This window comes from Nomascus leucogenys, chromosome 15, assembly GCF_006542625.1.
Source record: "Nomascus leucogenys isolate Asia chromosome 15, Asia_NLE_v1, whole genome shotgun sequence".
Taxonomy (NCBI): domain Eukaryota; kingdom Metazoa; phylum Chordata; class Mammalia; order Primates; family Hylobatidae; genus Nomascus; species Nomascus leucogenys.
In genome coordinates, this window is record NC_044395.1 from 53,470,696 (window position 1) to 53,495,706 (window position 25,011).

The following is a 25,011-nucleotide window of genomic DNA, read 5'->3' on the forward strand; positions in this document are numbered from 1 at the left end:
AGGGTGCTGGGGGAAATTGGGAGACCCACTCTCCCACTTCCCAGGGGATTAAAATGGCTTATGTTAACTCTTACTTCCCCAAACCACAAACTGCCTTTAAGTCTCCCCCACCCCAAAGGGCTCTATTCAAAGCGTGTGTGTGTCGGGATATACAATGCGGTGGCCTAAAAAGGGAGTTGGAAAGCGGAAGTGGGACTCCACCCTTTATCCTCCCCACTCCCTCCCCCCCAGAGGCCCATGCTCGAAGCCTGGGCCAAAGACCGAGCCTGAGTTGGAGGGGGCTGGGGGGTTGGAGAGAAGGAACACTGTCCCCCTTGGGATGGAAGCGAGACCTGGGATGAGGCTGACACTAAAATCAGGAAGTATTAGAAGTAATAGGAGGCTGCGGGGTGTATAAAAACCTTGGCGGTTTGGGCCTCGATGAGAGAGACGATCTCCTTGGCGAAGGGCAGGTTCTCCTCGGCTAGAATGGTCAGCATATTGATGTGCGGCTTGCTATTGAAGGTCAGGTCTTCGAGCGATGACTGATAATCCCGACAGGCGTCCTCCCGGGCCCCCGCAGCACCGGCCTCGGCCGGCGTCTGCTCTGACATTGCGCCGCGGCCCCCCTCCGAGGTCCGCCGCAGCTGAAGCTGAAGCCGCTTTGGATACCCCGCCTCCCTTCCGACTCCTCTTCCTCTCCCCAGCTCTCTCGCGGCTCCGGCTTCACCACATGCTGACCGCGGAGGGGGGATGGGGGACGACACAGGGGGAACCTCGGGTATGAAACGCCGCCGTCTTGCGGGTGATCTCCGTCCACTTCCAGCCGCCACAGAAGCTTCTTTCTCCACAGACACAAAATGGCGGCGGCAGTGGCGGCTCCAGCTCCGAAAATGTCTGTGTTTCCAACCGCTGCGTCGTGCGAAATGAACTAGGGGAGGGGAAATGTGCGGTAAAAGGGCGGGGCCGCTGATAAAACCAGGCGTGATTGGCTGGCCTGGCAACGTCATGAGCCCCGCCCCCAGCCCTTCCGCAGGGCGTCCTGGCACCGCCTTCTTCTCCGGCCTCTACCCGGACTTTTGCAACATCTACTGCTCGGAGGTGCACTGGAAAAGACGGCCCTTCTCATTGGCCAATTCATAAGGGACTGTTCGGTCATTTGTTACCATAACAACCCATTCAGGGAAGCCAATAGGCCTGGGAAGGCAGTTCCCTTGGCCCAACCCAACCACTTTAAGAAGAAGGCTCAGCAGGCCCCTCTTCGTCCCTCCCTCTAGCTTCCCAGCCACTGAGCGGGCCTGTCAATCATCTTTCCCCCCGCCTGCCCCGTAGCTGCTACCGACAGTGGGGGCTGGAGGGAGCCGAGGCTTTCTGCCGCCGCACCCCCTTTCCCTTAGCGTCTCAGGTGCTCTGGAGAGCCAGGGCGGGTCCAGCTGCTCCTCTGGGAACTGGGAAGTGGGAGGGAGGTGCCGAATTTACCCGGAACTTCGGAAGCACTGCTGGAGAGTTTATTCCAGTACGCCGCTTCCCACACCCACAAAAATACCTAGGCTTCCTTGCCTGAGTTGAATCCCCAGGAAAATGCCTTTTATTTAGAGGTTAAATGTGAAAGGCTTTTTCCTTGGGGGTTTGGAGGAGCTCTTTAATGAGCCCACTCTGAGCTCTAGGAAGAGTTTTTCATAACAGCCACACCCAGCTGGACCTAAATATTTCCACTGTGAATCTGTATTTCAGAACCTCCTTAGCATACACTATCTGGGGCACGTAGGAAAACACACACGCGCATGCACTTTTTTAAACTTGTGGGGCTGTCTTCCCAGGTTGGAAATGATGCTCGCAAAACACACAAAGCTTTCAAATAGTTCACCGTGGAGCTGCGACGTAACACAAACCAAATGTAATTTTTTCAATGAGTAGCGATATTGACCTAAATATAAGCTTTTAAAATGTGTCAATTACGGGCTGGGGGCGGTGGCTCAGGCCTGTAATCCCAGCACGTTGGGAGGCCGAGGCGGGCGGATCACGAGATCAAGAGATCGAGACCATCCTGGCCAACATGGTGAAACCCCGTCTGTACTAAAAATACAAGAATTAGCTGGGCGTGGTGGCGTGCGCCTATAGTAGTCCCAGCTACTCGGGAGGCAGAGGCAGGAGAACCGCTTGAACCCGGGAGGTGGAGGTTGCAGTGAGCCGAGATCACGCCACTGCACTCCAGGCTGGTGACAGCGAGAGTCCATCTCAAAAAAAAAAAAAAGTGTCAATTACCTAAAATTGCTTTTCCATTGCCTTCCGTAGGCTACTAGGCATTTGAGAGAGAATTTGTTGCTCCCCAGAAGAAATTGCTCTTAAAAAATAAACTTAGCCGGGCATGGTGGCGGCCGCCTGTAATTCCAGCTACTTGGGAGGCTAAGGCAGGATGACTTGAACCCGGGAGGCAGAGGTTGCAGTGAGCCGAGATCGCACCACCGCACTCCAGCCTGGGGGACAGAGTGAAACTCTCTCTCAAAAAATAAACAAACAAGCAAACTACTCTTTACTTGTCCCATATAAAGTAACATTTTCATTTCTTCTTTTTGTTTCTTTGAGTTTTTTAGCATCTTTATTGTTGTATAATTGAAACATAATAAACTGCATAAAGTGTGCTGCGAAGGTTAAGTTTTGACATGTATTTTCCATTTTTTTCTTAGCATGATATCACACATGAATGAAAAGTAAAACCTGGGGAGGAAAACTGGTCTTCCCTCATTTGAAGCTAAGAAGTATTGTTAAATAAATTGTTAAATTTATAATCTCAATAATTTCACACTATTGTTAGTGGTGCTATTTAGATATACTAGAAAGTTTCAACTAATAACGTCCAAGGGTTTTATTTTCTGGAGGGAAATGGCCAGGGTGAAATAGTCCTCTGTTCATTTTCTTTTCATTTTAAAGGTGAATTTCATTATAGAAATGTCTGCCTTTTACAGTTTTTAACTTTCTTTTAACAGCAAAGTGAACTTCTAAAAAAAAAAAAAAGGCTCCAAAGCTCTGATTTGGCTTTTATTGTATCCCTCACAGACTATATACAGAGTAAACAATTAATATATCTTAGCACATAAATCAACAAACCTCTGTCCCCACAAATGACATGGAAAACTCAAGTGACTAGCAATCTTATTCAAATCATGTGCTGCACTGTAACAAGCGTATTTTTTCTCTAAATACTCAGGACAGGGCACAAACTAGATAACTGGAATTTTAAATACAAATAAGTGCACAAAACATCTCTCATAGATTTTCACTACCAGTTCTTTCGTCAGAATATGCAACAAATTTACTTTCCACCAACATTAAGCCCCAGTTATTTCCTATCTCTACGCTAGGTGCAGTGGTGAACAAGATAGCCCCTTGGCCATACCTTCATGAAATGTATACCTCAATCATAATCTCATGTAGTAATGTGAAAAAGTACTACATTCGTCCAGGAACCAGTGGTATCCCAAAACTATTTTCAATAATCAAATCCACTAATTAATTGTGTTTCTGCAGAATATGAAGCATTTCCATTGTTTTTGAGGAAAATAGTTATACCCTTCCCTTGGTTCACAGAGTATTTACAAGAGGAGTTAATTCCTCCTTTAAAAAAATCTCTCAGCCTGGGAGTGGTAATAATTATCAAAAAATAAACTAATTAAATTTTTAATTTAATTTAAATTTTAAAAACCTCTGTTCTATCTAATCAATAACTCTTCTCATGTAAATTTTTTATATCATTAGAAAGACAGAAATGTGGATACTAAACACAAAAGTAGAAAGGACATAGGCCAGGTGCCATGGCTCATGCCTGTAATCCCAGCACTTTGGGAGGCCCAGGAGGGCGGATGGCTTGAGCTCAGGAGTTCAAGACTAGCCTGGCCATCATGGCGAAACCCCGTCTTCTACCAAAAATACAAAAAATTAGCTGGGTGTGGTGGTGTATGCCTGTAATCCCAGCTACTCCTTTAAAATTTATGGACTGGGCGCCGTGGATCACACCTGTAATCCCAGCACTCTGGGAGGCTGAGGTGGGAGGATCACTTGGGCCCCAGAGGTTGCGCTGAGCTGAGATCGTGCTACTGCCCTCCAGCCTGGGCGACAGAGCCAGACTGCGTCTCAAAAAAAAAAAAGGAAATAAAAATTGAAAGCCAATCCCTTTAAAATCAAATAGTTATCGAGCACTGTCAGCAGGTAGAATTTCCCCCTTTTATGTGTAAACCCAGTGTGCGTAGATAATATGCAGCAATATTATTTACCTGTTATATATTATATATGCATATAGATTTATTTATTCTTGCTAGAAATATGTACTTTACTTATATAAACTTTTTTTATTTTTGGAGATGGGGTCTTACTCTGTCACCCAGGCTGGAGAGTGCAGTGGTGCGATCTCAGGTCACCGCAACCTCCTCCTCCGGAGCTCAAGGGATCCTCCCACCTCAGCCTCCTGAGTAGCTGGGACCACAGGCCTGCACCACTACACCCGGCTAGTTTTTTGTATTTTTGATAGAAGATGGGGTTTCGGCATGTTGTCCAGGCTGGTCTTGAACTCCTGGGCTGAAGCAGTCCTCCCACTTTGGCCTCCCAAAGTGTTGGGATTACAGGAGTGAGCCACTGCTCCCTGCAACATTATTATTTACATGTTTTATAACCACAAAAGTAATGCATGCTTATTTTAAAGAATTCAAATACAAGTACACAAAGAAAAAATGAAAATTCCCTCTCTCTGCCCTTGGCCATAAGGTAACCACTGCTCACAGTTTAATATCTATCCTTCCATGCCTTTTTCAATGAACATACACATAAACACAATATGTAAAGCTTTTTTTGTTTGTTTCTTTAATTTCACCACCTTTCTGACTGGGAAGTGTAAATCTTTTTATTTTTTATTTTTACAAAAACATAATACACGTGTGCTATATATCTATTTAATATTAATTACTTGCATTTATTTATTTATTTATATTTTATTTATTTATTTTTTTGAGACAGAGTCTTGCTCTGTCACCCAGGCTGGAGTGTAGTGGCACAATTTCGACTTCACTGCAACCTCTGCCTTCTGGGTTCAAGCAATTCTCCTGCCTCAGCCTCCTGTGTAGCAGAGATTACAGGTGCCCACCATCACTCCCAGATAATTTTTGTATTTTTAGTAGAGACTGCGTTTCACCATGTTAGCCATTTTAGAGAATAAAAAGTCTAAGCTAATAGAACACTTCCAAAAATATTATTTTATAACAAATTGTATTTATAAAATATATAGTATTCTCTGGAATATGTGTGTGTGTGTGTGTGTGTGTGTGTGTGTGCGCACGTGTATTTGTATATATGTATTTAGAGAAAGAAAGAGAATAAAAGATTTCCTTGGGAAAAAAGTTGCTTCTGTTCGTTCTTTCATTTGTTCATTCAGTGTGGCCCATGCTCTCAAGGAGCTCATAGTCAACGGGTTGAGATAAGAAATTAAACCAGGGTGGGGCACTGTGACTCACGCCTGTAATCCCAGCACGTTGGGAGGCCTAGGCAGGCAGATCACTTGAGGTCAGGCAAATATATAATATATAACAGGTAAATATTATTTGCCAACATGGCAAAACCCTATCTCTACTAAAAATACAAAAAAAATTAGCTGGGCGCGGTGGTGAACGCCTGTAATTCCAGCTACTTGGAGGCTGAGGCAGGAGAATCACTTACACCCGAACTTAAGAGGCAGAGTTTGCAGTGAGCTGAGATCACGCCCTGTGCACTCCAGCACTCCAGCCTGGGCAACAGAGCACGACTTGTCTCAAAAAAAAAAAAAAAAAAAGAGTTGTCTGCTTTGTGTGCCTAAGTAAAATATAATGTTGCTTAATGAAGGGTGACAGAGTGGAAGTGTCATGGGGAAAGAGCAAATGTACTGTATATCGTGTATTTGGTGGGGGTTGTAAGATTGTTTATTTTACACGCTGCCATGGTTTGAATGTCTATTTTTTGTTGTTGCTTCTTCTTTTTTTTGTCAAATATGTTATTTTGACATATGGGTTTGGTTATAAAGTTTATTCTAAAACTTACGTGAATTAGTTGTTTTTGTTTCTTTTGAGACAGAGTCTTGCTCTGTCGCCCAAGCTGCAGTACAGTGGCATGATATCGGCTCACTGCCAACTTCGGCCTCCCAGATTCAAGTCATTTTCCTGCCTCAGGCTCCCAAGTAGCTGGAACTATAGGCGCGTGCTACCACACCCAGCTAATTTTTGTATTTTTAATAGAGACAGGTTTCCACCATGCTGGCCAGGCTGGTCTCAAACTCCTGACCTGAAGTGATCCTCCCACCTCGGCCTCCCAAAGTGCTGGGATTACAGGTGTGAGCCACCTTGCCAGGCCTAAAAATTATGTGAATTAGTTATAACTGCATTATATTCTAAAATTCATTTCCTGGCTGGGCAAGGAGACCCCATCTCTATGAAAACAAAAAAAAAAAGTTTAAAAAACGAAAAAAAAGTAAAATTCATTGCCCAAATTGGTGGTGGTTTCTGTGAGTCAAAATAAAAGAGCTCATTCTCATCGCATAAGTGGTTTTCTGCTACTGGTTTTTGCTTGAGAGGCCTGGTTCATCTGCTTTCTCCAGAACTGCCCTGTGCCAGGAAATAACATAAGCCAAGGCAAGCATAGAGCCTGTTATCAGACAAGTGAGTTAAACCAAAGGGATGTATACATGGATTATTGCGTGGAGAAACCATAATCAGAATAGTGGTTTAAAGCATGAAGTCTGATGAAATGATTGATTGTCTCTGCAGCAGCTTCTTAGCCTCATGACTCTTAGAAAGTTATTTAACTTCTGTAAGCTTCTGTTTTTCCATATTTAAAAAGAAAATAATGACAACTCTCACCTCTTAATGTTGTTATAAAGACGGAATGAGACGACATACTCTATTGTGAGACTTTACCATTGTATATTTGACCCAGCAATCCCACTAAAGACAGATTTACTCAAACACGGGGAAATAAAATAAAAGAATGAAGAAACTGTGCTACTGTAGAGCAATCTTTAAGATATATTTCATTTCAACTATACCACAAGGCAACCGTTAAAAAAAAAATTCATTGAAAAAATAAGTTAAAAAATAAAGGCAAGATACAGAACTGTTTATATGATATTCCAGCACTGCATTAACTAAAAAAAATTCAAGGAAAAAGAATATATACATATAAATATGTATTCGTATGTACATGTAATATCACTGGAAGAATATAAAAAAGAACTGGTAACAATAATTGCCTGTGGACCAGGCAACCAGAAAACAGAGCAAGAAGAAATCTTTTCAGTTAATTCTCTTTTTGGTGTTTTAAACTTTACCTTAAGAGGCTGGGCACGGTGGCTCACGCCTGTAATCCCAGCACTTTGGGAGGAAGAGGCCAGCGGATCACCTGAGGTCAGGAGTTCGAGACCAGCCTGACCAATATGGTGAAACCCTGTCTCTACTAAAAAAAAGTACAAAAATTAGCCAGGTGTGGTGGCACGTGCCTGTAGTCCTAGCTACTCAGGAGCCTGAGGCAGGAGAATCGCTTGAACCCTGCAGGCAGAGGTTGCAGTCAAAAAAAAAAAAAGAAAAACAACAACAAAAAAAACTTTCTGCCTTGTGAAAGTATTACCAAATCTTAAAAATAATTTCTTTTTAAATAACGAGATTATATATGTATATATTTATGCTTTCCACATGCCTGGTAGATGTTCAGTTAATATAATGCCTTTTGATTCTGAGATAAAACCATTATTTAAAAAGCCTTTTTAACAATAGGAAAAATGTAAAACAATTGAGAGAACGTTTTATCCTGAATGCATACTTATTAAACTGCCTTAGAATTAAATACACAAAATCCAAACATCCTGATTATTGCAGTTATTTTAAATCTTTTATTAGAATGATCATAATAATTGTGGAGATAGCCAAATATGGCTCTAAAAATAATGTCCAAGTCAATCAGGCAGTAAATATGAGCTATCTAGTCAATCCAATAGAGCCAGATCAGCATAAACTTTTAAAAAATGTTTTATAAGGGCTGGTACAGTGGCTCATGCCTGTAATCCCAGCACTTTGAGATGCCAAGGCAGGCAGATCACTTGAGATCAGGAGTTCATGACCATCCTGGCCAATATGGTGAAACCCCATCTCTACTAAAAATACAAAAATTAGCCAGGCATGGTAGCAGGCGCCTGTAATCCCAGCTATTCCGGAGGCTGAGGCAGGAGAATCGCTTGAACCTGGGAGCTGGAGGTTGCAGTGAGCCGAGATTGCACCACTGCACTCCAGCCTGGAGGAGAGTGACACTCCGTCTCAAACAAAACAAAACAAAACAAAACAAAAAAAGCAAAATGTTTAATAAGAACAATTGATTTGAAAGTTTTTGCTGCCTATCAATCAAGTTTAAACTCTCAATAGCTTATAGCCACAAATATTTATTTCCCCTCTCATAGTTCTATAGATTGGCTGTGGCTCTGCTATGCTTGGCTGGAATCCACTGGGCTTGACTTCAGACTGCTGATTAGGTTCAAGGCTGCTCTACATATTTCCTCATTCTCCTTGGACCAGTGGCTACCTCAGACATGTTCTTGTCATGAAGGGTCACTGGAGTTTAAGAAAGTAAGCAGAAACGTAAGATGCCTCTTGAGATGTTGGCCTGGAACTGGCAGAGTTGTCACTTTGGCCCACATCTCATTGACCAAAACAAGTTACAAGGCCAAGCACGTCATTAGTTGGCAGGAGGAGAGGTATCCTCTGCTTAGTCATGTGAAAGACACTAAAGAGTTATGTGGTAAGGATATAGATGCAGAATGCTAATACAGGAAGGTCATGAAGCATTGGAATAATAATTCAATCTATCACATCATTTTAAAAGAGCTAACCGTGGTCCTTAATGGCTCAAGAACAATGGCTCTGGGTATATGCAGCCCAAGATACAAAATCTCTGGTCCATAAACAACTTCATTCTGCTGAGCTGGTAACCCCAGTTTCCTTGGATTCGTAAATAGAGAGACAATGAAGTAAATCAAAACCATATAGGGATCATCTGTATGTATTTGGTATTTAAAGTCCTTATTGGAGGAAAAGGGAACAAGAAAGTGGCAGCAGTAGGGGTTTGTGGCCAGGGTAAGCTGCCACTTTGCTCTGTCACCCGGGCTGACTCTTCAGCCTTTCAACCTTGTTGAGTATGTCAGCTCAAGGTGCTGTTGCCCCCACACACTGAGTCATCCTGGAAGACGGGAAGATCCAGCAGCAGGATTTTGGCTCAGCGTGTGACAGAGCATAAAATTGAAACCCTCTATTATACGTAAAATCTGTATTTCCCTCGAGACATTTGAAACCAAAGATGAGATGGAACTAATTAAAGATGCGGCCCATCCCTGACCAGTTCAACTATTGATTTAATCAAAGTGATCAGCTCCTTAGATTCTTGACAGAAAAAAAAGGCATGTCCTGGGTCGGGGGTAGGAGGGTGTTAAATTATATACTTCAGTGCATAATTTGGTTGGCTGGTGGCATGTTTTGTTTTGTTTTGTTTTGAGACAGGTTCTCTCGCTATGTTGCTCAGGCTGGTCTCCAACTCCTGGTCTCAAGTGATCGTCCTGCCTCAGGCTTCCAAGTAGTTGGGACTACAGGCACATATTGAGTCTATGTTTTTTTAAACAATATCTTGCAGGCAGAAATTAAAAATTAAAAAATTTAAGATGACACAGGCAACGTGACTAAAAATCAAAGGAGAAAGAAAGGTCAATAAAAGCAAATGATCCAGATGGATTAGTGTACAAGGACATTAATAAACTACTATAAATGTATTCAAGGAATTTGAGAAGATAAAAGTGAATGAATAGAAAAGAAACAATTTCAACAGAGAAATGAATCTCTAAAGCAAGAAAAAAGAACCAAATGGAAATCTCAGAAATAAAATTTAAAAATCTAAAGTTAAAAACATAATTCAGTAACTTCTGGCCATTATATCCTAGTCACCTTGATTACATAAGTGAGATAGTTTGACATAACTGATAGAGACTTGAGAAACACCTTGATCTCACCAGCAGCACGTTAACATTCTAGCTGTGTAGTGAATCCTTTGCTCAGAGAATTTGCTTCCTTTTCTTTCTCTTGGTGCATATTTTACCTTTTACCAAAAGTCTGTTTTGGACTCATGACCTTTACATCTTCACTATCTAAAACATTTAAGAGGTATTTCTATAACAATGAAGCAAATACATGCATTTATTTTTTAAATAGTTTTTATGTTTTTAGATTAACCCAGAAAAAATCAGCTGCTCTGTGATCACAGAGGAGCCAGGATTTTCGTATGTTTCCATTTATTCACTTCATTTGTAATCAAAGAAAGATTCTGTTTGCAGGTTTCCATGGTCTTATCTGTACCATCCATGAAATGTTTTTACTTCTTCTGTTACAAATCAAATGCGTCAACAACCAAAGACTCTAAGAACTTGCTACCTCTGAATCAGAATTGTGACACCATACCTCAGATAATCTATATCTTCAATGATACTTTCAGAGACTCTTGTTGTATTTGAGATAGGTGGTGTTTAAATAAATTGAGTATTATATTAATTTAAACATGTCTTCTTAAAAAGTACTATTTATAATTTTAGATAACTTTGCGTTTTAGATAATCTGACACTTGACCTTCCAATTCACAATTAAAAATATGTAATTGAGTAATTGATTTGAGGCTTATAAAATAATTTTACTGTTTATAAATAGTATTCCAATATTTAAAAGAACTTAAGAACTTAGAAAGATTTTGCTTATGAGGCCAACCATTTAAAGTGCTTAAAAGCAAATAGAATGGGCTGGGCGCAGTGGCTCACGCCTGTAACTTTGGGAGGCCGAGGCAGGCGGATCACGAGGTCAGAAGATCGAGACCATCCTGGCTAACACGGTGAAACCCCATCTCTACTAAAAATACAAAAACAAAATTAGCTGGGTGTGGTGGCAGGTGCCTGTAGTCCAGATACTTGGGGGGCTGAGGCAGGAGAATGGCGTGAACCCGGGAGGCAGAGCTTGCAGTGAGCCGAGATCGTGCCACTGCACTCCAGCCTAGGGGACAGAGTGAGACTCCATCTCAAAAAAAAAAAAAAAAAAGAAAAAGAAAAGAAAGTGTATTGAATTTATAAATGCAATTTAAGTGTTTAAAGAAACTCAATTAAGTTGAAAATTGGTTTAATTGATAAAGATTTATTTATTCAAATTGAGTTGATTGAACATTAATAAGGTAAATTTAAATATTTTACAGTATGTAAATAGAATAATTAGCTTTATTTTAATTCAAAGTCCTTCAATTGTCGTCTTAATATATGGAATATTAAGTTTTTAAAACTCCATGAAAAGTCTTTCCTATTTACAAAAACAATTCTAGGGCCAGGTGCAGTGGCTCATGCTTGTAATCTCAGCACTTTGGGAGGCTGAGGCAAGCGGATCATTTGAGGTCAGGAGTTCGAGACCAGCCAGGTCCAAATGGCAAAACCCTGTCTCTACTAAAAATACAAAAATTAGCCAGGAATGGTGGTGCGCGCTTGTAGTACCAGCTACTTGGGAGACTGAGGCAGGAGAATCACTTGAACCTGGGAGGTGGAGGTTGTAGTGAGCCAAGACCATATCATTGCACTCCAGCCTGGGCAACAGAGCAAGTGAGATTTCGTCTCAAAAAAAAAAATTCTAGAACAGTTTAAAAATTATCATTAACAAAATCCTTTGTTGAGTCAGATTAGGTAATAAAAGTTAAAGGTATCTCTTATTATTTGAAAAGAATATATCTTTTTTTGTTTAAATACAACAATAATCAGCATGTTAAATAATGCAAGCTTCGGATACATTCCTGACAACCTGATATTCTTCACTTGAAACCATCGAAGAACTTGGAGGCTATGTAGTGTACTGTGGGTTCCTATTTAGTCTGCAGCCAGAGCCATCATTCTAAACATCTGCGGCAAAAACTTAAAAAAAATTTTTTTTAATTTTTATCCCACACTACACTGATATAGTGCTGCAAAAACTTAAACCCCTCTACAGCTTCCCGTTGCCCCCAGGATCAAGTCCCAAATCCTACAAGGTACCACTTACTCTGGCCCTTGCCTATCCCTTAAATCTCAGGAAGCCAGTCTTCCTTGGTTCTCTCTCTATTCCAGCCATGTTAGCCTCTTTTTCACTAGGGCTTTAGCAATGCTATTTCCTCTGCTTGAACTGTTTCCCTCCAGCATTCCCTCCCCCAAACATATACTTGATTATTGTCACTTTCTCAAAGAGGATTTTCCTGATACTCCAGACTTAGGGAGGGACCCCGGGTTTAAGTTTTTGAAAAAGCTTAATGGAAATCACTTCTCTTTGTCATAGGTTGTTTAGGCAACCTTAACTCCTCCCTTCTGAAGTAAAATATATTTCAGTTGTTTATAGTATTTTGCTATTATAAACAATGACCCAACTAACACCTTTGTACATTAATCTACTACAACAGATGCTGTGGGTGCCCCACTGATAGTCCCTTGGCACTCATTGTTTCCTTAAACATAGTGAAATCTTTACTTCGACCACCTGTGACTATCCCTTAGGCTTTCTCAGTGGTAGGAAAGAGCTTGGTTGACAGGTGGGCAGGGCATTAACAACCCCCTCTCCCCAGCAGCCCACCATCCAATGATGGATAGGAATTTGTAAATATCCCAACTTCCTTGGGTAAGGCACTGCTGAGGCAATTTTTTTTTTTTTTTTTGAGACGGAGTTTTCCTCTCATCGCCGAGGCTGGAGTGCAATGGCGTGATCTCGGCTCACTGCAACTTCCACCTCCCAGGTTCAAGTGATTCTCCTGCCTCAGCTTCCCGAGTAGCTGGGATTACAGACACCTGCCACCACGCCCAGCTAATTTTTTATATTTTTAGTAGAGACAGGGTTTCACCACGTTGGTCAGGCTGGTCTTGAACTCCTGACCTCAGGTGATCCACCTGCCTCAGCCTCCCAAATTGCTGGGATTACAGGCATGAGCCACTGCACCCGGCCTGAGGCAAATTTTATATAGTCTCCTTGAGTGGGATTGAGCCTCAGTTTCCCACATTAGTAACCTTGCATTGTTGTGCATGGTATTCTTTCCTTTCCCTTTCTCATTTCGCCACTCCTTCACCAGTGATTCTGGGGTCACTGTCCAAATAAACTACTTATACTCAATGCCTTGTCTCAGGGACTGTTTCAGGAAGAACCCAGCCTAAAACACTATGTTTGCCTATTTAGAGTCACTCAATAATTACAAAGGTGGAATTGCCAGTTCAAGGGTTAAGCATTTTAAATTTTGATATGTAATGCCAAATGGCTCTCCATAAAAGTTGGTGTAAGAGGCTGGACACAGTGAATTATGCCTGTAATCCCAACACTTTGGGAGGCCAAGGCAAGAGGATTGCTTGAGTACAGGAGTTTGAGACTTGTGTGGGCAATATAGTGAGACCTTGTATCTACAAAAAATTAAAAAATCAGTCAGGTGTAGTGGTGTGCACCTGTGGTCCCAGCTACTCAAGAGGCTGAGGCAGGAGGATTGCTTGAGCCTGGGAGGTCAAGCCTGCAGTGAGCCATGATTATGCCACTGCACTCCAACCTGGGCAACAGAGCAAGATCCTGTGTCAAAGAAAAAAAAAAGTTGGTGTAAGAAATGCCTATTTTGCAAGGACTACAACATTTTTATTATTTAAATGTATATTCTATTTTATTTCATATGGGATTCGAGACACGTTTCTAGCATTGAGCAACTGTTAGCCAAATTACTACTAGCATCTTTTGGTAACCTGTTGAGAGAACAAGGGCTTTAGAGTCACAGAAACCCAGGTTAGAGTTCCATGTCTTACTTTTTAATTATGTGTTAATATGACTTCTTAACTATGTGACCTTGGCAAGTTATTAATATCTCTAAGCATGAGTTTCTTTATGTCTAAAACAAGCAAAACAAACAAACAAAAAGCAATATCATAGATTATTTGAGGAATAAATGTGATGATATATTTTATTTTATTTTATTTTATTTATTTATTTTTTTTTATTTTTATTTTTTTTTTTTTTGAGACGGAGTCTCGCTCTGTCACCCAGGCTGGAGTGCAGTGGTGCAATCTTGGCTCACTGCAAGCTCCACCTCCCGGGTTCACGCCATTCTCCTGCCTCAGCCTCTCTGAGTAGCTGGGACTACAGGCGCCCACCACCACGCCCGGCTAATTTTTTGTATTTTTTTTAGTAGAGACGGGGTTTCACCGTGGTCTCGATCTCCTGACCTCGTGATCCGCCCGCCTCGGCCTCCCAAAGTGCTGGGATTACAAGCGTGAGCCACCGCGCCCGGCCGATGATATATTTTAAAAACAAAGAATGAAACTTAGTATAGTGCCTGGCAAGTAGTTAGAGCCCAATACATGGTAATTATTATTGTAGCAAAAGAACAATGACATTCGTATTCATGTCCCATAGTACTAAGGACAGTAACTAGGACCTAGAAAATGCTCAAATGTTATTGAACTGAATTACCTAGTCTACACAGTTATTGTAGAGATCATATGACAGAATGTGTATAAAAGTGTTTCAAAAAAACAGAAAATATTGGAGAAATGTGTTGCTACCTGTACACTACCAATGAGTCAAAGCCTCAGTTTTTATTTTTCAGGAACAGTTGGCTAGATATGTGTCCCTCTTCCTGTTCCTCTCTAAAATCAATATTTTGAGGCATTTTTAGACTTCACTGTGTGAAACTACCATTTCTCTACCTATCCTGCTTGCAGCTGTCCCACTTACCTGTCGGGGCAACTGCCTTCAGTGTGGAATCTTACTGCCAATCATCCTCAATCAAGCTCCTCTAAGCCAGTGGGTTCCTGCCACAGGCAGTCATATTGAAGCCAAGAGTATACAGTTTTGGTTTGGATATTTTGAGACAGTCTAAATTTCAAATATTCTGATATTTTATTTTATTTTATTTCTTTTTGAGACAGAGTCTTGCTCTGTTGCCCAGGCTGGAGTGCAGTGGTGTAATCTCTGCTCACCTCAACCTCCTCCTCCCAGGTTCAAGCAATTCTCCTGCCTCAGCCTCCCAAGTAGCTGGGATTACAGGCACGCATCAACACACCTGGCTAATTTTTGTATCTTTAGTAGAGACGGGGTTTCACCATGTTGGCCAGGCTGGTCCTGAACTCCTGGTTTTAAGTGATCCACCCACCTCGGCCTCCCAAAGTGCTGGAATTACACGCATGAGCCATCGTGCCTGGCCTATTCTGATATTTGAAACCGATTTTTGTGAATTCTTATAATCCTTTTTATATAAATTTACTATTACCAATGTATTCGTTCTCTCCTTGGATTTTTGTTGAATACCTATTATGAGATAAGCACTGTTACAATGTTGAACAAGACAGACATGATCCTCGTCCTCAAGAAGCAAGCTCTAGATGTGGTTTAATTTTTATGTTTTTGTAAGACTTTCTATATGAATAAATTCACAAACTGGAAAAAAGTTTTTCAAAGCTAGTGTCCAGATTTTTCATTTGCAAAAATGTGGCCACTTTTGCTGTGGAGAGACACAAAGAACAGTCCTCTCAGAAAATAGAAGAGGAAGAAAGAGAATTTTACTTTAAAACCAGGCACTTTACTTAAATTATCTAATTAAATCATAACAACTTGTGAAGAAAATGTTCTTATCTCCATTTTAAGAAGAACTGTGACTTAGGCTAATAGTCTTGCCAAAGTCTACCACTAACAAATGCCATTACTAAAATTAGAACCCAGTGTTTCCTGGTTCCCCAACCCAAGCTTTTTCTCCAACTGCATTCTACCCCAAAGCAAGCAACCAACTATTAAGCCAGATAAGTATTATGAAATGTTACTTACAATGGGTGGGATACAAAAGAACATGGTTATTAAACACAAGGGGCTGAAATCTGCTTGAGACACAAAAATAACATGAACTAAGCTAAGTGACTTCAAACATATTAAGAGTTCCTAGGAAATACACATGGGTATATTGAATAGTTAAGGAAGTTTTCATAGAAAATATATAAGTTGCCCTAAATTCTCCCAGGCATCTCTATTTCCCGTACCACTAGGTGATTTCTCTGATCACATTGTATTCCATTTGTTTTCTCGTCTTTCTTCTCTCCAAGAATGTGAATTCTGTGAGGTCAGAAACCATGTTTGTGTATCATTAACTTTGTGGCCCCGTAATCTAATGCAATGCCTACTTCGTAATAGATAGTAGGAGTTTGAGAAAAGTTGAACTAAAGTGAGATGTCACTTGAGAACTGGGTATGAAAGCATGATTTAAGATTAACAAGAGAAGAGCATTCCAGGTGGAGGCACTAGTGGAGGAAAGAAATGAGGAAGTATATCAAATGTGGTATGTGTGGTAGTAGTAATCTGGATGGAGCAGAGGTAGAAGTCTGAAAAATTGAAGGCCATAGCTATTCCAGTGTCGATGGGGCAACCTGTGAGCTGGAAGGGAAGACTTCCCAGTCCAGAAGGCAAATTTGAGATACTACAGGCCCCATAAGGGAAACGGGAAAAGGTAGCCACAACCATCGTGAGAACAGAAGGAGTAGGAGCACTGGAGAAACTTGCAAAGTGCTCATGATCTCCCAACAACAACACAGACTCTCTGGGTGCAGCCAGCCCAGAGGAATCAGACTGTGGCAACTGCTTCATCAGTGCTGCTAGACTGCATTCCAGGGCTGAGTTAATGATCCCATGTTTCCATTTGATCCTATGTATAGCTCTGGGTGAGGTCCAAGAAAACATCCCTGAGTGCTAAGGGTAGCAATTAGAAAGCACCTCTTCTGGCCGGGCGTGGTGGCTCACGCCTGTAATCCCAGCACTTTGGGAGGCTGAGGTGGGCAGATCACGAGGTCAGAAGATTGAGACCATCCTGGCCAACATGGTGAAACCCCGTCTCTACTAAAATACAAAAAATTAGCCAGGCATCGTGGTGCACGCCTGTAGTCCCAGCTACTTGGGAGGCTGAGGCAGGGGAATCACTTGAAACCTGGAGGCAGAGGTTGCAGTGAGCCGAGATCATGCCACTGCACTCCAGCCTGGCGACAGGATGAGACTGCATCTCAAAAAAGAAAAAAAAAAAAAAAAAAAAAGAAAAAAAAAAGAGAGCACCTCTTCCATTGCAATCTTCCCCCGTCTCTTCATACACCCTTCCCACTAAATCATGACTGCCCCTCAGAACTCAGAATCCATTGGCTGAGTTGTTAAATTATTTAGCCTACTAGAGCAAATCAAAGTAAGACTCAAAAGACCAGAGAAAAATAAAATGAGTATGATGCTGTTTCTTTCTTTCTTTTTCTGTTTTTTTTTTTTTTTGAGATGGAGTCTTGCTCTGTCGCCCAGGTTGGAGTACAGTGGCTCGATCTTGGCTCACTGCAACCTCTGCCTCCCGAGTTCAAGTGATTCTCCTGCCTCAGCCTCCCAAGTAGCTGGGATTACAGGCGCCTGACATCATGCCTGGCTAATTTTCATATTTTTAGTAGAGACGGGATTTCACCACGTTGGGCAGGCTGGTCTCGAACTCCTGACCTGAAGTGATCTGCCCGCCTTGGCCTCCCAAAGTGCTCAGATCACAGGTGTGAACCACTGCAGCCGGCTATGTTTCTTATCATACTCTGAAGGGGCCCAATTTTGAGAGGCTGAGAGGAGGAGTCTTCCACATGCTGGAGTCATTTGGCCCAAGTTTCAAGCACAGAAAGGCCTCAGATTTTGGCTGCTGTTTGGCGTAGAATGTTCAAAGGGTAGGGAAAGGCCTTATTGTAAATATTAATCCTAAATAAATATGAATCCCTATGACAAGCTATGTCAAAGGGAAGAAGACTGATTCAAGATAAGGGGCCTCAAAATTTGAAAGCTGCTCCAGCTTCACAGAGGCTCTTTCAAGATCTAAGAATAGAGAGCAGACCAAAACTACTGCATATTTATCTATGTGCCTAGAGAACTGGGAGGAGAATTTTATGGGGATTATTGTTGTCTTAAAAAGGACAAACTCTCCACTTGGACAGTTTTAAGTTTGTTCTTGCCTAATAGCATAGTTTACAAAAAGAGCTTTTGTCCACAGTTGTTGACTTGAGCTTCACAACAGCCCCGTGAGGTCTTTATGTCCCAGTTTATAGATGAGGGGTCAGATGTTCAAATAGGCTACGGTCGCTGGGTAGGAAGCTCCAGGATTGGGACCAGAATCCAGGTTGTCCTTCTCCTGGTGCAACGCAGCTTGAGGTTTTGTTTCCCACTAAACGCGTAATCCAAAAGTGCCTTTACAGTTTTTATTTCCCACTAGCAGATTCAAATCACATCCTCAGATCTGTGATCTTACTAAGAACTTGGCAAACGTATACTGAGTCTGACCATTAGCCAGGCATTAGGCTAGGTCCTAAGAACACAGAGGTAAGTAACTCATATACTTTACCCTTAAGGTCCCAGAATCCAGTCTAAGAGGCAGACATACAAACAACTAGTTGTAATGTAGCATGCTAAGTGCTATAATTCAATTAAGAATTGGATATAGAGTTGAATAAAGAAAGATCAGCTCTACTTGTGGTGACTGGGGGACAGTCTCCTGGAGAAGGTGATGATTAAGGGAAAACTTTAGAAATAAGTAGGAGTGTGTCTGGTGGGCAAGGGGGAAAAGACATTCTTGGCTTATGAACAGTTCATGCAAAGGCACAGAAGTATGAGACAGTATGAATTCAGTGTTTCATTATACACTAATAGATGCAAAAGTTATACTTCCTAATGTGACTCTTTTGAATCAGCAGTGCCCACTCCTTGCAGTGCAAACTGCAGTTTGCAGTTCCAGGCACCATTCATTCATTTAGAAAATATTTACTGAACCCCTACTATATGGTGAGCACTGTTCAAGGGGCTGGGGATACAAAAATCCAAGAAAAGTCCCTGCCCTTAAAAAGTCTAGTGGGAAGAAACAGGCAATAAAAAAAATAATAATACATTAGGGGGTGATAAGGGTTTTGTAAACAGGTAGCTGCCACCACCACAGAGAACATCAGCTCTGGAAATACATTATTCAAGATTATTTTGGCTACACACAACAGAAAAATCCAATACAGTAGAGACTTACACAATGCAGAATTTATTTCTCATGTAAAAGAAGTCTTGAGACAGGTGGTTATGGCAAGTTATCAGATTTTTCAGAGGCCCACGCCCCTTCTGTCTAGTCCACATCCTTACCAGGTGGCTTTAATCCTTATGTTCCAGGACAGATGCTGGAACTCCAGGAATCCTATCATCATCTAGACAGCAGGATGGAGAAACAAAGAAGGGTGGGCCTTCTTCCTTTTAAAGAAATGTAAGAATTGGCCAGGCGCGGTGGCTCATGCCTGTAATCCCAGAACTTTGGGAGGTTGAGGCGGGCAGACCATGAGGTCAGGAGTTCAAGACCAGACTGGTCCACATGGAATACAAAAATTAGCCGGGCATGGTGGTGCACACCTGTAATCCTAGCTACTCAGGAGGCTGAGGCCGGAGAATTGCTTGAACCCAGGAGGTGGAGGTTGCGGTGAGCTGAGACCACACCACTGCACTCCGGCGTGAGTGCAGAGAGAGACTCCGTCTCAAGAAAAAAAAAAAAAGAGATGTAAGAAATCATATATCATTTCTACTTACTTCTGGCCCTACCTAGCTACAAGGGAAACTTGAAGAATAGGGTTTTTCTTTGTTAGCATTTTTTGTTATTATTATTTTTTAAGATGGGTAGCAATGGGCCCAGCTAAAAACGAACATTCTGTTACACCTTATGTTTTGCATCTAGTCCTCTTTCTGTCTCACAGGTCTTCCTCCTCTGTATTCCTTCTTTAATTATCCTATGCCTTCTCCCTACCTGGTGCTAATTATACTATTTTGACTCTTTCTGATTTGGGTTCTACCTATCCAAAAGACAACACTTCACTTCCAACCTCTTGATCTAGAACTAAACACTCCCTGACTCCGAAACTGTCCTCATGGGGTGAGCTCCCACTTTGATCTATTTATATCCTGGGAACAAGACAGTCCAAACTTCATAGAAATTCACAAAATCTCAAGTGTAGAGAGCTCATGAATAATGATGAAAATTTCCTTTAAAGATCAGCATTCTTCAATTTCAGACTAATGACTAATTTCAGAATTTTGGTCATCATTTTGCATTTTTACTATTTTATTTCGAATCTGCTATTAATTGCGGTGTCCTGCTGGTCTTTTTTTTTAGATAGTTTAATTCCAGGTGTCAGCTAATAATAATTTTAAAAACCCATAAATACTTCCTCGGGCTTAACAATCACTGTCTTGGTATTCCCTGCTGAAGGTACTGATAATGAATCCAATAAATAAGCCCTGGAAACAGGGAGGTCAACCCAGGCACAATATCTGATTATCAGATAAATATCAATGCATATGGGGTGACCACAAATCCTAGGAGAAAAACTTTGGATGCTAAGCAAAGATCTAGCATTTCTAAGAGTTTTCTCTTTTATGGTTGGTTTTTGTGGGCAGTCTGTGCAGTCAGTAGCTACAACTTCCACCACCAAAGCTGTTCATTTTTTCTAAAAGTAATACAATGGTTTAAGGTTAACAAATCCTAAGATCATAATTATTTTATTTCTTAGAGAATAAAACTTCAGTATTTATATACTTAGAACAGAATTAGTAGAATTAGTTTCAATATGGTCCCAACCACTTTGTGTGACTTCAGGCAAATTACCTCACCTCCTAAGCCTCAATTTCCCAAATAAAATAATAGTAATAATAATCATATAATCCTATATCAGATGTGTCTCCATTTTTTATTTAGATGGCTTCCATAGGTGTATTAGGCCAAAGTATCCAAAAAGAAGGTAAAAAGTCCAAATGACAATAAGCAAGAAGGGAATATAAAGCTAAATTACCTTATACAGCAAGATAACACATTGAGAAACTGGGTGTACATTATGCAATCAATTTATCTTTAGTGATACATTCCCTAGGTGGTTTGCACAATGTGGACTACATTTTAAGGAGGGTCTTCTCTAGATAGAACCACCAGTTCACCTGGCATATTGGTTTACAAATGCAGATTTCTGGGCTCCACCCTGGATGTTTTGATTCAGTTGGTTAAGAAGACCACTTTGGAATCTATATTTTAAAAATGTATCCAAAAGATAAAAAAAAACTTTTCTGGGGTAAGTTTTAAAAATTATTTTGCATTATAGCTTTGTTTTGTTTTCTAATTTTCCATGTTGACCATGTACAGTATTAATTTTTTGAAAGGGAAAAGAAAAACCAATATTTTATTTTTATTAAAAATAAGGCTTTCACGGCACAGAAAGGCAAACATCACATGTTGTTACTTATTTGTGGGATCTAAAAATGAAAACAATGGAACTCATGGACATAGAGTGTAGAAGAATGGTTACCAGAGGCTGGGAAGGGTACTGGGGGCTGGGTGGGTTAGGTGGGCATGGTTAATGGGTAAAAATAGATAAATAAGAAGAGTGAATAAGACCTACTATACGATAGCACAACAGGATCACTATGGTCAATAATAACTTAACTGTATATTTTAAAATAACTAAAAGAATGTAATTGGATTGTTTGTAACACAAATGATAAGTGCTTGAGGGGATGGGTACCCCATTCTCCATGATGTGTTTATTTCACCATGCATGTCTGTTTCAAAACATTTCATGTACATCTACTATGTACCCACAAAAATTAAATTTTTAAAAAAATATATTTAAAAATATTATTAATTAAATAAAGCTTCCAGGTTATGTTCTGTAAGAATAGTTTTTGGCTATGTCAAGTATCAAGTTTAATTGGCTCATTCATTCTCTTAGGTGCTGGAGCAAACTTAGTTACTTTTTGAGAATACTCTGTAGCCATATCTACAGGGTACACTTTTGGTCTATCCCCTCTCAGATTAATCTCAATCAATTGACAGGTTTGACATTATTTTCTGAAAATTGCAAGACCAGATCAAGACTTGGGCCCCAGTGGGCCATTTCACCATTAATCTAAAAGCATTAAATGACTAAGGTAGGTTTAAAGTAGATGAAATAGGGGAAAGGTAGAGGGGTTAAGGTTCTCGATTAAATGAAACAGATAAGAATAATACATAATGTGTATAAATTAGTGTTTTCCAAAATACTTACTTAGAAACTATGATTTAACTTCTTAACTATAAAAAGTATATATAGTTCCAATTATAAGTTAATACACACACATTAAATACAATTTGGAAAATTCTGAAAAGAACAAATTGATTGGTTGCCTGTAGACTACAAACCAAAAACAACCACAGTTACATTTCAGTTCTTTCTTTTTTTTAACCATCAAGCTAGACATTTTTATTTTGCTAGGATATACAAATAGAATTACTACAACCATCCACACAGTCTATGATTTCTTTTTTTAATTTTTTGGGACGGAGTCTCGCTCTGTCGCCCAGGCTAGAGTGCTGCAGTGCAGTGGTGCGATCTTGGCTCACTCCAAGCTCCGCCTCCCGGGTTCACGCCATTCTCCTGCCTCAGCCTCCCAAGTAGCTGGGACTACAGGCGCCCGCCACTGCGCCCGGCTAATTTTTTGTAGTTTTAGTAGAGACGGGGTTTCACTGTATTCGCCAGAATGGTCTCAATCTCCTGACCTCGTGATCCACCCGCCTTGGCCTCCCAAAGTGCTGGAATTACAGACGTGAGCAACCGCACTCGGCCCACACAGTCTATGATTTCTAAACATTGAAATATCAATGGTTTCTGGAAGATGCTGTTGTCCTTCATAGTTCATTGAAAGTTCACATCCCTTCTGTGAAAGCCAAACTTTTCTTCGACCTTATAACCTATAAAATTGTCTTTTCAGAAGTCTCACGGGATGTTTTGTTTGCTTCTCCATATTGATCCTTAATTTGATAGATTTCATTTTTTTTTTTTTTTTTTTGAGACGGAATCTCGCTCTGTCGTTCTGTCGCCCAGGCTGGAGTGCAGTGGCGCAATCTCGGCTCACTGCAACCTCCACCTCCCGGGTTCAAGCAATTCTCTGCCTCAGCCTTCCGAGTAGCTGGGATTACAGGCACCTGCCACCTCGCCCGGTTAATTTTTTGTATTTTTAGTAGAGACAGGCTTTCCCCATCTTGGCCAGGCTGGTCTTGAACTCCTGACCTTGTGATCCACCTGCCTTGACCTCCCAAAGTGCTGGGATTACAGGCGTGAGCCACCGCACCGGCCACATAGATTTCATTTTCTAGTTGAACAATAGTCTGTTTAATCTCATAATTCTTACTGACCAGGGATACCCAATTTGACTCCATTTCTCTCAATTTAGATCCAGCGAGTTGCATGTTCTTTCTCTGCCCGTTAAACTCTTGAATACGTTTTCTTACCTTCTGAAGTTCTTTCTGTGAGTGTTCAATCATACGAACTAGATTTTCATTGTAAACTTTCTAGGCATTAGTTCCAGATTCTCAATTCTAACTGCTTGTTGCTTTAACTGGGCAATAAAATTGTTTACACATTCTTACCATGCAGTAGTGTCATTTTTTTGACGGGAGAAAGGGGCTGGAAGCTCATATCATTTCATACTGAGCAATTCAATTAGTTGTTGAGCAGCCAGTCTTGCAAATTCATTTCTCATTATGTCAGTCATTATAATGGATTATTTTCCTTCCCCTAATTCTTCTCTGGGTTAAATGCTCTCTAGCATTTCAGATGCAGAATAATCCGGGGCTGTTAGGCAGCTCAGGTAGCTCTTAGTAGGTGAGTTTGATCTTCCACCAGCACCTCAGCAGCTTTCCACACACCAGGGGCTTCATAACCTTGATCAAAATATGGCAACGCCTCCACCACAACCCCTCCAGCCACCAAACTTGTGCCTGCCATTCTGGGGACCTTATGTTGGCCTATGTTTTTTCCATTTCAGTTATTTCCATCCAATTTTTAATAATATACATAAAATCACATAAAATGTTATTTTTCTTACTGCTACTTTTTTTTTTCTCTTTATGGAAGTATAACTGACAAATACAAATTGTATATATTAGGCTGGGTGTGGTGGTTCACGCCTGTAATCCCAGAACTTGAGGAGGCTGAGGTGGGCGGATCACTTGAGGTCAGGAGTTCGAGACCAGGCTGGCTAACATGATGAAAACCCATCTCTACTAAAACACAAAAAATTAGCCAAGGGTGGTGGCGTATGCCTGTAGTCCCAGCTACTCAGGAGGCTGAAGCACGAGAATCCCTTGAACCTGGGAGGCAGAGGTTGCAGTGAGCTGAGATCATACCACTGCACTCCAACCTGGGCAACAGAGTGAGAATCCATCTCCAAAGATAAATAAATAAATGTTGTGTATATTAATATTATACAATGTGATATAAGTTGTTTTGATATGTATATACACTGTGAAATGATTGCCACAATTAAGCTAATTAATGTGTTCATCATCTTGCATTGTTACAATTTTGTTTTTGGTGCTAAGAAAATTTAAGATATACTCTTTTAGTAAGTTTCATGCACACGATACAATATTATTAAGGATAGTTATTATGCTGGACTTATTAATCCAGACCTTATTCATCCTGTTTAACTGAAACTTTGTTCACTTTGATGAACATTTTCCCACTTCTCTCACCCCCAGCATTCTCCCCTCTCCTTCTATGAATTTAAACTTTTTCAACTCCACATAAAAATGAGATCATGCAGCATTTGCCTTTTGTGCCTGACTTATTTCACTTAGCATAATGTCCTCCAGGTTAATCCATGTTCTTGAACATGACAGGACTTCTTTCATTTTGGGGAGTGCATAATATTCCATTATGTATACCACATTTTGTTTATTCATTCTTTGTCCCTCTGTTGATGGACATGTAAGTTGATTCCATATATTGGCTATTGAAAATAACACTGCAATGAACAGTACATACATATCTTTTCGACATACTGTTTTCATTTCTTTTGGATGTATATCCAAAAGTGAGATTGCTGAATCATATGGTAGCTCTATTTTTAATTTTTTGGGGAAATTTCATGCTTTTCT

At 40.8% G+C, this 25,011-nt stretch overlaps 1 protein-coding gene and 1 pseudogene across 4 annotated transcripts in view; both read right to left on the reverse strand.

The window, feature by feature from the left end:
- The window catches only part of PCF11 (PCF11 cleavage and polyadenylation factor subunit), a 28,504-nt gene extending 27,572 nt beyond the window's left edge, over positions 1–932 (reverse strand). For all 4 annotated transcript variants that reach the window (XM_030794767.1, XM_003254637.3, XM_030794766.1 and 1 more), the window contains exon 1: positions 402–932. In XM_030794767.1, coding sequence (XP_030650627.1) covers positions 402–593 — 192 coding nt within the window. In that variant the 5' untranslated portion in view covers positions 594–932. The remainder of the gene's footprint in view (positions 1–401) is intronic.
- On the reverse strand, positions 706–23,857 carry LOC100585077 (annotated as a pseudogene).
- Between the last annotated feature and the right edge of the window lie 1,154 nt (positions 23,858–25,011).